The sequence below is a fragment of the Chaetomium globosum genome, genomic scaffold (genome assembly GCF_000143365.1).
Source record: "Chaetomium globosum CBS 148.51 scaffold_1 genomic scaffold, whole genome shotgun sequence".
NCBI classification, from domain to species: domain Eukaryota; kingdom Fungi; phylum Ascomycota; class Sordariomycetes; order Sordariales; family Chaetomiaceae; genus Chaetomium; species Chaetomium globosum.
This window is the reverse complement of record NT_165976.1, coordinates 3273631-3287826: the sequence shown is the minus strand read 5'-3', so window position 1 is coordinate 3287826 and position 14196 is coordinate 3273631. Positions and strand designations below refer to the sequence as shown.

Below are 14196 nucleotides of genomic sequence, written 5' to 3'. Positions count from 1 at the left end.
CTCTTGCACAAATTCCCATGAGAACTTCTCATTTGAAATTCGTGCTCCCTGTTCCTGCCGTCGAGCCATTGGCCCTTGAGAGAGTAGTTCCGCAGGGGAAGCGTGGGCTCACGATCCCGCTAGCTTAACACCGAAAAGGGTGCGGGTTCAATTCCACGAAGTCGAGTCCTCGAGTATTTTCGTAGCCGGCTGGCTGCCTTTCCTCCCAATATCGGGAACTTAGTCGACAAGCTTTGTTCTTCTTCTTTTGTTCAATCCCCTCGTCCCCCTCGTTCTGGTTTTGTTTATCATGGCCGACAATATTGCGATGGTTGCACATCAGATCCCTGGGATCTTGTTGTAGCGAAGCTCCGAACAGCTCTCATCGGTTATGTTCTCTATTTCTCCGCATATAAAATATCCTGCCGTTCTAGATTGAATTCAACCATTGAGCGTGGATTGGCTTAGAAGATAGAGTCATGTTTGTACATGTACATATGAAAAAGCTTTCGAACCATAGCTTGAGCTCGACATCAGCCATCTCGGCACCGCACGGCATCTCGATGGAACCCCCGGGTCCCGGAAGCCGCCCCGAGTTCCAAAAATGGGGGCGGAGCTTAGGGTTGTGGACGCGTGCGGGGACGAAGAGGAGACAGAAAAGTTGGAGAAATTCATCAATGCACTACCTAATCTCGAGGAAGGTACTTCGTAGTGTACAACGGGCTATGGAAACGAAACACCATCGTAATATTGCGTAGTAGAGAAAATCGAGATTGCTATCCCTTTTAGGGAATGTCGTATCTTTTACCTCTCAAAAGAAGGAGAAGGGAAAGGAGCCTGTCGTCCCAGCTGATCGGCCAGCTAGCTGATGAGGCGGCGGGTTAGTTACAGGGGTGACACGACGATCTCAGCTGGCCCCGCAGCGCCTGGACCACAAGGTGCCCCTGGTCAGCGGCCACTTTCTCGGCTCACCCACTGACGGCGGACGATTCACGACGGACACCAATTCGACTTTTTGACCGAGTCCAGGAACCCCTATTCTCGACACCATCCATTACCGACCCGCCAAAACGCTCGTTAATAGCCCATTGGATAACCGGCGGTGTTGAAAAACACACCCCAGGCGCGACTACGGCAACTCCCATTTCAACGCTGACGTCCGCCGATCACCGGGACCCTCGAGATATCCTAGACATCAACGAAGCCCGTTACCTAGAGCGCCGGGGAATGGCTGCACCGAGCCCTCCACCATGGCTCGGCCGTATAGCAGCAACAAGAGCAGCTTCTCCTACCCCCCGAGGTACTACCCGGATCACTCAACATCCTTATTAGAGGACTTCCGCGCCCTCGTCGTCCGGGTCTTTCATGCGCTGGCCCGGTTTTGGCGCGAGCGTGGCCGCCGCATAGCTTATGGGACATTTCTATCGTCGGTCTACCGTTTGCGCCTGAACCTGGCCTACGATCGCCTGGTCTCCTTTCCGCACCTACTCGTAGCTCTATGGGTAGTGGTGCTACTATGGGGGGAGCGATGGGCGTTCCACTCCAAGGTTGAGAGCTGCCACTGGAGCAACTGGGAGCACTGGGTATGTCAGAGAAACCCACCCACGGATGTTTGAGAATGTACGGCTTGGAACGAATGCTAACGTGCCTATTTACTTGCCGCATAGCCCGAGGGCGCAGAACCCCACCGCGTCGCGCTCGTCGCCGATCCCCAGCTCATCGACCCTCACTCGTATCCAGGCCGCCCGTGGCCGCTGAATCCGTTAACGATGCTCGTCACCGACAACTACCTACGGCGGTCTTATAACCAGCTGCAGTCGCAGCTCGACCCTGACAGCGTGTTCTTTCTCGGCGACCTGTTTGACGGTGGAAGGGAGTGGAAGACGGCCCATGGGGAGTTCAAGGATCCAGAATGGGGCCCGCATCCTAAGGGGGAGCAGAAGTATCTGAAAAAGTGGCACAAGACATACGGCGAGTTCTACTGGCTGCAGGAGTACGCCAGGTTTGGCGACATCTTTTTCGATCCCTGGGTGAAATCGGGGCGGGGGAAGGGTGCTGAACAGAAAAGGAGAAAGATGGTCGCAAGTCTGCCCGGGAACCACGACCTTGGCTTTGGCGACCAGATCAAGCTTCCCGTGAGGAACAGGTTTGAAACATACTTTGGCGAGGGGAACCGGATCGACGTGGTTGGGAACCATCCATTTGTGTCGGTCGACACGGTTTCGTTGAGCGCTAGACTCATCGGACGAAGCTAAGCGACACGATTTGAGGGAGATCTGAAGAACCGGTTCAGAACTTCCTAGGCGGCCTCAAAAAAGAAAAGCAGAAGGCAGTTAGCAGAGAGCTGCGTTTGCTCCGGGGAGAAGTCACGGAAAGCCAATTCAAGCACGGCATCGAGGAGCTCGACAAAGTCAAATCCGACGACAAGCCGACCGCCGACATCAGCGCGCCAGAATTGCCGACCATCCTCCTCACCCACGTACCCCTCCACCGCCCGCCCGGCACACCCTGTGGGCCGCTACGCGAGAAATATCCCCCAGCGAAACGGCCCAACGGCCAAACCACACCCGTCGTTCCCGACCACCGCAACGCCATCTCCGTCTCGGCAGGCTACCAGTACCAAAACGTTCTTAACGAGAAGGACTCGGAGAACCTCATCGAAAAAATCGGCAATGTCGTCCACGCCTTCTCGGGCGACGACCACGACTACTGTTTCGTCACGCACTCGGACGCGCAGGCCAACGTGCCCGAGATCACGGTCAAGAGCATCAGCATGGCCATGGGCGTCTCCAGACCGGGCTTCCTCCTGGTCAGCCTCTACAACCCGCTCGACCTCGCCACAGGCAAACCCCTCACCAGCCTACCCTCCCAACCCACCCTCCAAACCCACCTCTGCCTCCTCCCCAGCCAGCTCTCCACCTACCTCCGCTACGTGACCCTCGCCCTGGTCTGCATCGCCATCCTGGCCGTGCGCGCCGTGCTCGTCCCCCTCCTGGGGCTGCGGCCCTTCGCCCTCGACCCTGCTGCCGCTTCAGGGGGTAGGACGGCGGTGGCGGTCGGCGGCCGGCGCGGCCGCAGCGCCCTGCTGCCCGTCTTCAAGGCCAAGGTTGAGGATTATGATGAGTATGCGCTGCCGCGGGCGTTCTCGGCGTCGCATTTTTTGAATGGGAACGGGAACGTCAATGCGGCGCACGATCGCTCGGGCAGTGGCTCCGTGCCTGGATCGGGCTCTGGGTCGGGGATGGGCCATGGGAGGCGCAAGAGCCATGGGAAGGGCTCGTCGTCGGCGGCGGCGGCGGCGGGGGGGAAGTGGGGGTGGGCGGGGGCGGGTAGTGGTAGTGGGGGAAGGGCTCGTGCCTCGCTGAGAATAGAGATCCCTAGTGAGGGCGAGGAGGAGGATGGGTATTGTTGTGTTGGCGTGCGCTATAATGGGGGGGAAGTGGAAAGCGAGGCTAAAGGGGGGAAGGGAGGGCCTGCAGTCGAGGTCTGTGGTTGGGGTGGTGTTGAGGGAGTTTTGGACGACGGTTTGGAGGGTTGTGTGGATGGTGGTGGGGTTCTTTGGGTGGTTGGCTTGGAAGGGGTAGGAAAAGGCTATAGAGATGGATGGGTGTATGATATGGAGTACCTAGAGGAGGAAGTATGAATATTGAGTAATGGTGCCTACCTACACAGTAGACGGGGTTTGCATGCATACAGGGTTTTGGCGTTGCTCTACTTTTGTCCCTTGTCTCATTCCCACTCCAGTTTGACTGTGGCAATCGGATTGTGCCGGTTCCGAGAAGCAATCTTTGCGGTCCCCGTGACCGTGATCCCGGACACCGACATGATGATGGGCACACGCGCAGTCGGGAAGGCGACCCGCCCAGTGGCCCGTCCACCGCGTTAAGTGGTTGCAGGATGATAGACCAATGACGTCGCGTAGGGCTGGGATCTCACGCGCCTTGCAGGAGGGATCCGCCGATGGCGCTTCACAGTCCCCGTTCAATTCTTGAACAATTAATGGACTTGAGAGAAGAAGAACGGAGCCATTGAAGAAGTCGGGATGGTCAAAAACACATAGAGAGATAATGTCGCTATGCTAGAGCAGTGTCTACCGATAACTCATTACCATCTTGACTTGTCTTCGAGCAGGGAGAATTCCTGTGGCAGGGCTGAATTCCTTGGACTTCCTTCATACCCCTGCTGTTCCTACATTGCGAGTTAATGAGCGACGCCAAAAACCGCGTCAGAAACGCGCTTTGCTCGAAGCAGCTAAGAACCGTTCCCCGGTCAGCCAACCATCCAGGGCTCCCAGGTTGGTTACAGCTTGCAAGGTTCCAAGGTCTGAGCTGCGTCTCCAGCTGCCAGCTTTTTGTTTGCCAGCTTTTCGTACTCCTTTCCGCTCTCCCTCCCGCTCAATTGCTTTGAAGAATCACTTCTCATCCCTTTTCAACTTCCATCATCTCGGAATCGGCAGATTTCGGTCTTTATCAACGAAATCACACCGGCCAATTTTTTTAAGAACACCCGTTTGTCGTCAAAATTGACCTCGTCAAGTTTTTATCGACACCATCCGCCATCCGCCTCCATTCCTCTCCACCCTACCATCAACTTCTATCTAGCCGTCTAAATCGACTAGCTCTTTCTTCTTCGGCTCCACTCAACTTCCGCTTCTTCTCCCGCCCTCTAGCCCACAGCATGTCCACTCTCAAGCGGAAGGCCGGCGCCGAGGCCGGTGCGGAGGCGAAGAAGGCCAAGCAGGGCAGCATCATGTCCTTCTTCGGCGGCCCCAAGCCATCATCCACATCCGCCACCGGTGCGGCAGCACCCGAGCCTACGCCTGCCAAATTCGACAAGGCAAAATGGGCAGCCTCCATCACTCCCGAACAGCGAGGGCTGCTCAAGCTTGAGATTGACACCCTGCATGAGAGCTGGTTTGCCCTGCTCAAGGAGGAACTCCTCACCAAGGAGTTCCTCGAGCTCAAGAAGTTCCTCAAACGCGAGGCGGCCGCCGGGAAGACGGTGTTCCCCCCGCAAGAGGACATCTACAGCTGGTATGTCCATACCCTCCCTTCACCACCCATCAACCACCAACCAGACCACTAACCCTCCCCCCTCTCATCACAGGTCGCGCCACACCCCCTTCTCCACCGTCAAAGTCGTCATCCTCGGCCAAGACCCGTACCACAACCACAACCAAGCGCACGGCCTCGCCTTCTCCGTGCGCCCCCCCACCCCGGCGCCTCCCTCCCTCAAAAACATGTACATCGCGCTCAAGAACGACTACGCCGCCTTCACGCCGCCGCCCAACAAAGCCGGCCTGCTGACGCCCTGGGCCGAGCGCGGCGTGCTGATGCTCAACACCTGCCTGACGGTGCGCGCCCACGAGGCCAACAGCCACTCCAACCGCGGCTGGGAGCGCTTCACCCAGCGCGTCATCGACCTTGTGGCCGCGCGCCGTGCCAGAGGGGTGGTGTTTATGGCGTGGGGCACGCCCGCGGGCAAGCGCGTGCTGAAAGTCGATCAGAAGAGGCATCTGGTGCTGAAGAGCGTGCATCCGTCGCCGTTGTCGGCCGCGAGGGGGTATTTTACGTGCGGGCATTTCAAGGAGGCGAATGAGTGGTTGGCGGAGAGGTATGGTGTGAGTGGGAGGGTGGATTGGTCGTTGGTGGAGGGCGCGAGTGTGTTTGAGGGGGAGGGGGAGAAGGTGGTGGAGAAGAAGGAGGAGGAGGCGGAGGGAGGGAAGGGGAAGGTCGAGGGGGAGGTGGTGGAGGAGGGTGTGGTGAAGAAGGTTGAGGCGGTGGCTACTACGGCTGCTGCTGCTGCTGCTGCTGCTGGTGTTGGGGGAGATGCCGAGAACAAGGAGAACGGGGAGAAGACAGTGGTAGAGACGAAGGGGGTGGTCAAGGGCGAGGATGGGGACGAGAATGCTGCGCCTGAGGTTGAGGCTTGAGGCTTGGGTTTGCTTGTTTACGGTTTGATCCCCTTTGTCGACACGGAGGGTTATGGATGGACATTTACCTGTTGGCTTACGCATGCCAGTTGATGGAGACTGGGAATGCCTCGATCCAAGGTATGTTTGTGTACTCGAGCGTTGAGCTGAGTCCTGTCTGGCAAAAGGCTCGTGTCAAATGGCCTCAGATACGTCGGTTGGGAATTTTACGGGGGATTATTTACAGCTGGGAAGCAGAAGGAATCGGCAGGGACATGTTTTCTGCCCTCACGTAGGCTAGGCTTAGAGGTTAGGTTAATGAAGGTTGATGTCTTCGTACATCGTCCTTGATTGTGATGTGAGCACAACATGTTGACGTGGTGGTTGCAAGTATAGTCATGAAGACAGCAAGGAGGAGGACCTATGGTTAGATCTACGGTTAGTGTGATGTTCGTGTCTGCGAGTGGTTCTGTTGATGCAGGCTGTTTTGTCATGTGGTCGCTGACTCGCGTCCTCATTCACTAGGCCAAAACCGAACATACAAGTGACGGTAACCCTCTGATCTCTCTACCTGCATTCGTCGGACCCAATGGTTGAGAAAAATGCCCCGGGTGATTCCTTCAACGACCGTGCTTTGAAACAACCTCATCCAATACACTTGGCATATAAGATGAGTGTTTGGTCGTGTCAACTTATAAATACCAATCCGTTGAGGCAAACATGCCTGGGCCCCCCTCATTTGGCGAGTCTTATTAGATGTCTTTGCACGGTCGGTTCCGAAATCCTGGATTTGCAATTCAACGTGACCTCAGCCGTCGTAAGGCTTCAGCAATCCTAAACTCGAAGGAGTAAACCGGACCAGTCGGGCTTGTCTCGGCTTGTACTTGATTCGAGTCATGTGCTGACCTGGACTGGTTCGATTTTTTTTGGTTCATGCAACAGCGGGACTTTGTGCCGAAGCACCGAATGGAGTCGTGTTTTGTGTGTTTCAGCACAGTGGTTGCAGCAGTCACAACTGTGATCCAATTCGTCCTCGGTAACGCATCGAAGATGTCGTCTTGTCGTGGTATCATACTACTACGTACGCAAAGCAAATTCTCTTGAGCTCTCACTAACTAGAGGTCGAGAAAATGAAGAAAAAAAGGCAAAAGGCAGGAGAGGAAAAAGGAAGAAGGGTGCTGGTGCCCAAGTTACAGATTCCGAGAAAGGAAATCTCCCCACCTCAACGCGAACGATGATTGGATGAACAAGAAATCAAGGGTCGGGGCATCAAGCTGGAACACCCCGGTGGGGGGAAGAGGGGCATCCATTATCGTTCTGTTACCAACCAGACAACCCGCATGAGAATGCCTCTGGGCCGAGGACCCGGATGACCGTGACCTAAGCATCACACGGACACAGCAGTGTGTTGTTTTGTCCTTGGGTCAACAGATCCTCAGTTTGAACCGGTGGACCTCATTTGTTTGTCCCGCGTCGATGCTGCAAGTTAAGGTTGGCTCTGTGCTTGGGATGCATGCAGGTCCAGGGCCCACCCACATTGGATGCCCATGCAAGAAAGCCCCGGCACACCTCAGCCAGCGGGACGGATGCGCTCGAGGTGTGGGAGGGAGGTTCCACTCCACCGTGTGTCTCGGTGCAATGCGTTCAAGGCTGGTTGGCTGTCTGGGCCAAGCCGAGCATCGCACTCTTTCAAAACCATCACGAGAGGACAATCCTGGACGCGCTCCGCCAGCTCAGACCCGGGGTTTGGGGGTATTTTCCAGTGCAGTTGGTCAATCCATGACCAATCGCCCCTCTGGTCGGCCTTGTGCTCACTGGCCGTGATGATTTTGTGCACAACGCGGGGTTGATGAGTTGGCACCGACCTGACCACGCAGCAGCATGCGCAGACATGCGCAGACATGCACGCAAGAGCAATCTGCGGCCACTGGTCTGACACAGAACCGAGCAGCTAGCCGTATTCGTACACCACGCGGGGGAATTTGGTGGGCGGATCGAGGAAATGGGAAAACCGGGAGAAGGTTTTGGGACAGGTCCGGAAGTGGCGTTCGCGAAATTGACTGCTGCAGGTTGCTACTCAGTGCAACCTCCAAATGCCGAGTCGCCCCTGGCAGGAGTCCTCCAGGAGATACAAGTTAATGAGGCGCTTCCTGACTTGGATATTGCTGGGTTCTTGAAGGGACGACAAAGGATAACGAGGAACAGGTGGAGCTTTATTGGTAGTGACCTCGAACGGACGAAACGGACAAGAAATCCATGGAGGGGACACAAAAAATGGATCGACTCTGATCTCGGACCCTGTATCTGCACCTTCCCTCCGCTCCGCACTCCACAGGCATCGGGCAAAAATGACCCTCACCAACCCGGTTCCGAAGCCAAAGCACTCATCAGAAGGAAAAGAGGACCGACTCCGGCAGCGGGGGCCATCCCAGTACCTAATCGAATCGAACATGTTTGAGCATCCATCCATCGATTGTCCAAGCATTGTCGCTCTTATGGCCGTTAGGGAATCCATGGTTACCTCTGGTTATCTGAGAAAACTGAAAACTACAATACTTTGGCCAGCGTTACGTAGAGAGTGACCATTCATTTAAATGATAAAGCATTGCGGGTGTTGTGCTCGTTGTGCTCGCCCAATGTGCCGTTCATGTTCCTGAAATGGATGGGCTGCAGCAATTCGTTAGCATGGCGTCGCTGCTCATCATTGCAGAGCCTAATCCTAATTCAGGCTGGCACCCAAGACACCAAGTACCATTCTGCGGTTAGTCCCAGCCAAACAGGACTTGAGCTTCGAATTGGAGGCGGCCCAGCCAACACCCGCCCGGTCAAGGCAATTTCCTGGCGCGACTGGGCTGAGATCGCGAGCCCCCTGAAGACTTTCACAAACCTCTTGCTTCGGAGGAGAGTTTCTTCTTTCATTCTGCTTTCCATCCTCACTTTGCATTCTTCACAGACACACACACACACACTCTCTCTCTCTCTCTAACTATTCTTTTATTATCTGATACCACTGATACCACTCGCTCCTTATCCGACCACCATCACCCCGGCACAACCTCTGTAACGTACCGTCTTGTTCCGGAACGGCACCGAATCGACGCTAATATGAGGTAGGGGACTGCGTGCAACAACCGAGACCCAATCGTTAGGGACCCCAAACTTCAGCTCCCCAGCTCTCTCGCCCGACCAAAATATTTCTTGGATTTTTTTCTCGACATCTCGCAGAACCGCGACGCTTTTCTATCCCGCGCCGGCATTTTGAATCACGGGGGCGCTCAACTCAACTCTTTTTCTGTCCGAGCCCGCATTGCCCACCATTCCCAACCTACTTGCATTCCAGGCTTATTTCCGAGACAGGCTATCGTCAAGCACGATGCCGAGTCTCTTTTCCCGCCTGAAAGGCAAGGACGGCAAATCCAAATCTAAGAAGGGCGCGCTCGACCAACCCGAACAGCCGCTAAAACCACGATGGGACGACGCGTGGGCACGCAAAACAATCGACCCCGAGGAAGTGCAGCAATTGCTCCGATTTTGCACAGAAGAGCTCAAAGCGAGAGGTATGACATCAACTACATATCCGCCCTGCTGCGCCCGCCTTGCGCAGCAAGCGGCTCCCCTGGCGTCCTGTGCCACACAACATGCAAGCTAACGGTACCTTGCAGCTCTCGATCTTCCGTTCCTCCTACTCCCTTTTCGGCCAACATCCGACCCGAGCGCCGTCCGTACTTTTGTGCGACACTTTTTCGACGGTAAAGATGGCGGTCAGTTACTTCGCGGGGAGGCCCTGGCCCGCGAGCTGCGAATGACGGAGCCAATGGTAGGATATTGCGATAACTTTACGCGTGTGGTTGGGGGTCGAGTCGCTAATATCGGTGATAGGTCATTTCGGGCGTGGTTAAGTGGTGCTGGAGCAGACTCCAGGGCGGCGTTGTTGGGTGGGACTCCTACGAGCTTTTCAAGGTCGGAGAGCATGGTATGTTGCGCCTCTGGCATGCAGGAGGTGGGCCACGGCAAAGCTGACAGTGGACGCAGACTCGCATATGGCTAGAGATTCTTTTAAGACTTTTATTCCTCTTAGCGTCGATAACGACTCGCGCGTCAAGATTATCTTCGACTTCTTCGATCTTCTCGCGGCGATCGCGGCCCACAGCAAATCCAACGGGTTCGGAGGACGGAAGCTCTCCCGCATGGCAGCATGGTGGGCGTTCGAACCCAATGATAACGGCAATGGCTTTGAGGGCGGGTACAAGTCGTGGTTGAGGCAAGTCGCTGGTCACCCCTGTTTATGAATTGCCGCGCTTCTGCTAACAATTTGAAAAGTGCTGCCGATGCCACGAGCCACTTATTCTTCGCCTATATGCGTTCCCTCGCGCCCGAGCCGGTTCAGGGCGGCATCTCGCTACTGCCAATGTCGTTGCAGAAGCTCCTGCAAGAAACCGAATACCCGCCGCAGAGACCAGCCCTCATGCAGACGTCGACAAATAGGGTTGCTATGATTGTCGACACCGTGTCGCCTACGCCATTCACCCTGCTCCGGAGAGCCAACCATTTCCAATACCGTGACGAGGACCGGGCACTTCAAGAATGGTCCGAGTATGAGGATCCAATTCAGGCCTTGACGGAGGAGTGCCGCAGAGTTCTTAGGGCGATTGCTGCGGCCAACCAGTCGCAAGCTGTTTCGAGCTCGAAACATTCCACCAGTCTTCGGGACGCCTCCTGGTCTCGGTTCGAGGATATTGGATTTGCGAGCGCGCTTGAGGAGGACGACATGGACGACGATGCGCTCGCGAAGCGGCGAATGCAACAGGGGTTAAGGAATACGCCCGCTTCCGGAAATGGTGACCTAGGGCGGCCAACTACTCCGTCATGGGCCGATTTCCTTTCCTCCGGTTTCGTGGATGAGCGCGGCGCACCGAATATGCTGCTACCCCCCGATAAGGTTCTGCCTCCGATCGACACGGGAACTGCCCGCCAGCGGAGCTCTCAGTCTCACAAGCCGAGATTGGAAACCGACAACCAGTTTGAACCTGGTGAGTTGGCGAGCATCGTCCGGTTTGACCTCGATGACGCTTTCTGGTGGGTGTGGATGAGCAGTCTGGCCCCTGAGGAAACCGCGGAAAGGAAGTCGGCCTTCGGGCGCTGCGCCGTCATTGAGACTCTTATCCGGACTGGCCGCTGGCTTGTTATGGAGGAGATCGTCAAGGGCGCGGCTCCGGATCCTGAGGAAGGCGCTTACATCGCCGAGAAGAAGGGCTTTTTCAGTTGGACCCGTCGCGGAAAGGGCCTTAACAGGAGAAAGTCGACGGGGAAGCACGCGCTGGACAAGGATGGGCAGCTGAAATCAGGCTCTGCCATAGGCCTGAGCAAGACGAGCATTGGCCCCGACCAGCAAGCCAGAATCCAGGCTGCCGCGCTGCAGCTTCAAAGGCAGGAGCAGCAGAAGACGCAACAACAGGTCCAGGAGCGGCGGGGGAGGAAAGATACAGACTATCTCGCCGAGAAGACCAACAGCGTCTTCACCCTTCAACCAAGCATTCTCAGTGGAGGCGTCTCCGGCGGTCAAATGGGCTAGCAAGTATGACAAGGGAAGCGATAAGAGACGCTTACCTTGGCCAACACGAGCGCCGGCCGTGGCGTCAGCACGACTTCGCTCACCAATGGACACGCCACTCCGGCAGGCGAGAATGAACACCGCCCCGGAACTGCCCCCGAGAGACATCTTTCATCGCCCGCTAGGCCGGACCCGATCGTGACCACCGGCTCGTCTTCGGTCCCGCGCCGTAACGAGACGCCAACCCCCCAGACACCGAAGCGGGAAGACAAGGAATTGGAGGTGCCGAAGGAGATCCACCCGGCGGAGCGAGTGCACAGCCCAGTGTCCCCACCGAAGGAGCAGGCCAGCCTGGAGCTGGCACGAGAGCAGATGGTCTCCCCCGAGCCTGCCCTCGGTGACGACAGCCAGAAGCACAAGAAGCTTCACAAGGACGCGGTTAAGCCGGGTGCCGGCGGCGGCTTGAAGAAGCTGTTCAGCCGTAAGAATAGGAGTTCAAAGCTGCCAGAGAACGCTGCAGAGCAGCTCAAGGCGTTCACTGCTGCTACCGAGGCTTCCGCTCCTCCGGCCGTGCCGCAAAAGGCTGCGGAGCGGGCGGCGCCCAAGGAGCAACCTGCTGTTTTGCAGAAGTCTCAACCCGTTCCGGCTCGTGTTCCAGTTCCCGCCCAGTCTCCCGTTTCGCCGGTCTCGCCGGTTTCACCCCCCCCTGCGCCGCAGGCTCCTGTACAAACCGCTCCCGAGGAGCCTGCCCCCATCTCCGACTCACCCCTTCCTCAAGAGGTCTCGCCCGTGAGCCCGGTGGATGTCACCGCTGGAAAGGAGGAGGTCTCCCGCTTCAACCAAGGGCCCCTGCTTGACCAACCCGCGTTCGTGCCTGACGACAATGACGAGGATGATGCCATTCCTCCTCCCATTGCCAGGCACTCCCCTCGCAATCCATCGCCGGTACCACAGCAACCCGAGGAAGAGGAAGCAGCCCCTCCCCCGGCACCAGTGGCTCGCGCCGTCGACCCGCAAGACCGATGGGCGCAGATCCGCAAGAATGCCGCGGAGCGGGCCGCCTACCGCCAGGCCACACAAACCGCGAGGGTCTCGGGGGGGCTTACTGATGTATCAGACAGCAGTGAAGAGTGTAAGCCATCACAACACCCACCCATTGGCGTTAAGCCTTTCAGAAAATGCTAATTGTCTCTAGCGATCGAAACCCGCGTCGCCCGTATCAAGGCCAGAGTTGCCGAACTGGCCAAGGCCGCTGAGGGCGGCCCTAACGCTCGCGTGCCGCCCCCCATCCGTCGTTAGACGCGATGCATCTGCACCAAGTGATGGCGCTGGAGCTCGCCACTACGATTTGAAAAGACACGAGGTTGAAACAAGGTGGAATGCAAGCTTTAATCTTCTCCCGTCATGCCTCTCGGACTAGGCACTTTCGTTTCTCTTTTTACCACGGCCTACGCCATACCAACGCCTTCTTTTTCTCTCAGTGGATTGAAGTCCGCAGTCGACGACCGGCACTCGTAATATACCATTTTCGAATTTAATGCTTCTTCACCACCTGTGGCGAACTCGCTGGGATATCGCAGCTTGGTTGCTATTCAGACAGTCTTTTCCTAATCTTTGGCTTTTCCCCTATGATACCACTAGAAAAGTTTGCAAGTTAGCTGAGCAGTGCAATAACATCTCCCTCCTCTTGATGAACGTGACGGTGTGCTGGTGTTGACAATGTGGATGTCGAGTGCTGCCCCAGTGGCAGCCGCACCATAACAGAACATATCTATTTCGGTACAGTAGCAACATCGATTAGGATTTTGCGAATAGCCATTTGACTAGCTGAGAGGACTCCTACTATCAAGAGAGACCTAAGAACCTGATACGATCCCGAAGTCGTTTCTCTTGGATGTGCAGCTTACAGTACCTAGGTCAACCCCAACTGAAGCTGCCAGCTCGTTGTTTATTCACGCCCCTATATCAACTTACACCGCCGCACCACAGCAATGTATTGTACAAGTCATGCAAGTAATTACTCGCCCGAGCGAGCATCTAAAGCCACCCCCATCTAGCAATGCAGATATTAGAACAACGCTTTGCTCGCCGCCCCACGTGTTCGCCATATGAGTCCAGAGTCGAGAGTCTCCCCAAATCAAACCAAGGCAACCCAGGCCCCTTTCCAAACGCCGGCTAGCTAGCTCGTTGCTGACTCTTTTAAAACAATCAGAAGCCACCACCAAAAAAAAAAAAAAAAGGCAAAACGCCAGACATGCTACCCGAATGTGATGTGGTAAAAAGGACGAAGAAAGTGGAAAACACGCCTTCTAACGCAGTCGCCCCAAGAAGATCAGAGAGACCACACATCTCATCATCTCAACCCCACCCCATCCCAACTCACTCATGCCCCCCCACCGCCGTCGCACCCCCACCCCCTCCCTGCACAAGCCCCCTCCGCTCCGCCAACGCCCGCTCATTCACCCCGCGAAACACGCGCTTGCCCACCTCGTAGCTGCTGATCATGATGGCGCAGGCGGGCGCGACCCGCAACGTGCGCGGCACCCCGCCGCGGAACAGCCCCGGCAGGCCTTCGGTGCGGAAGATGTGCCACAGCAGGCGCGCCATGTTGCGCTCTTCGGGGGCGGCTGCGGAGGCGGTGGCGGATGCGGTGGTGGTGGTTGAGGTGGAGGTGGTGGTGTCCCGGAAGACTTGGGTGCGGGTCTTGCAGACGTCGAAGGGCATGGTGACTACGCTGGCGAAGCCGCCCGACGCG

At 56.5% G+C, this 14196-nt stretch overlaps 4 protein-coding genes across 4 annotated transcripts in view; 3 read left to right on the top strand and 1 right to left on the bottom strand.

The window, feature by feature from the left end:
* Positions 1-1229: 1229 nt before the first annotated feature.
* Positions 1230-3622, top strand: CHGG_01058 (uncharacterized protein; the record flags this gene model as incomplete). The annotated part of the gene is made up of 3 exons (XM_001220278.1): positions 1230-1562; positions 1647-2125; positions 2254-3622. The coding sequence occupies 3 exons, from the start codon at positions 1230-1232 to the stop codon at positions 3620-3622; spliced, it is 2181 nt and encodes a 726-aa protein (XP_001220279.1).
* Positions 3623-4656: 1034 nt separating this feature from the next.
* Positions 4657-5911, top strand: CHGG_01057 (uncharacterized protein; the record flags this gene model as incomplete). Its single annotated transcript, XM_001220277.1, has 2 exons — positions 4657-5012; positions 5086-5911. 2 exons carry the CDS (start codon positions 4657-4659, stop codon positions 5909-5911), a joined length of 1182 nt encoding a protein of 393 aa, XP_001220278.1.
* Positions 5912-9263: 3352 nt separating this feature from the next.
* On the top strand, positions 9264-12740 carry CHGG_01056 (uncharacterized protein; the record flags this gene model as incomplete). Its single annotated transcript, XM_001220276.1, has 6 exons — positions 9264-9447; positions 9553-9863; positions 9994-10133; positions 10211-11448; positions 11569-12573; positions 12637-12740. 6 exons carry the CDS (start codon positions 9264-9266, stop codon positions 12738-12740), a joined length of 2982 nt encoding a protein of 993 aa, XP_001220277.1.
* A 1080-nt stretch (positions 12741-13820) lies between these two features.
* Positions 13821-14196, bottom strand: part of CHGG_01055 (uncharacterized protein) — a gene marked incomplete at both ends in the record, with an annotated part of 1079 nt that continues 703 nt past the window's right edge. Inside the window, one exon of the mRNA XM_001220275.1 lies at positions 13821-14144. Within this exon, the coding sequence (XP_001220276.1) occupies positions 13821-14144 (324 nt within the window). The remainder of the gene's footprint in view (positions 14145-14196) is intronic.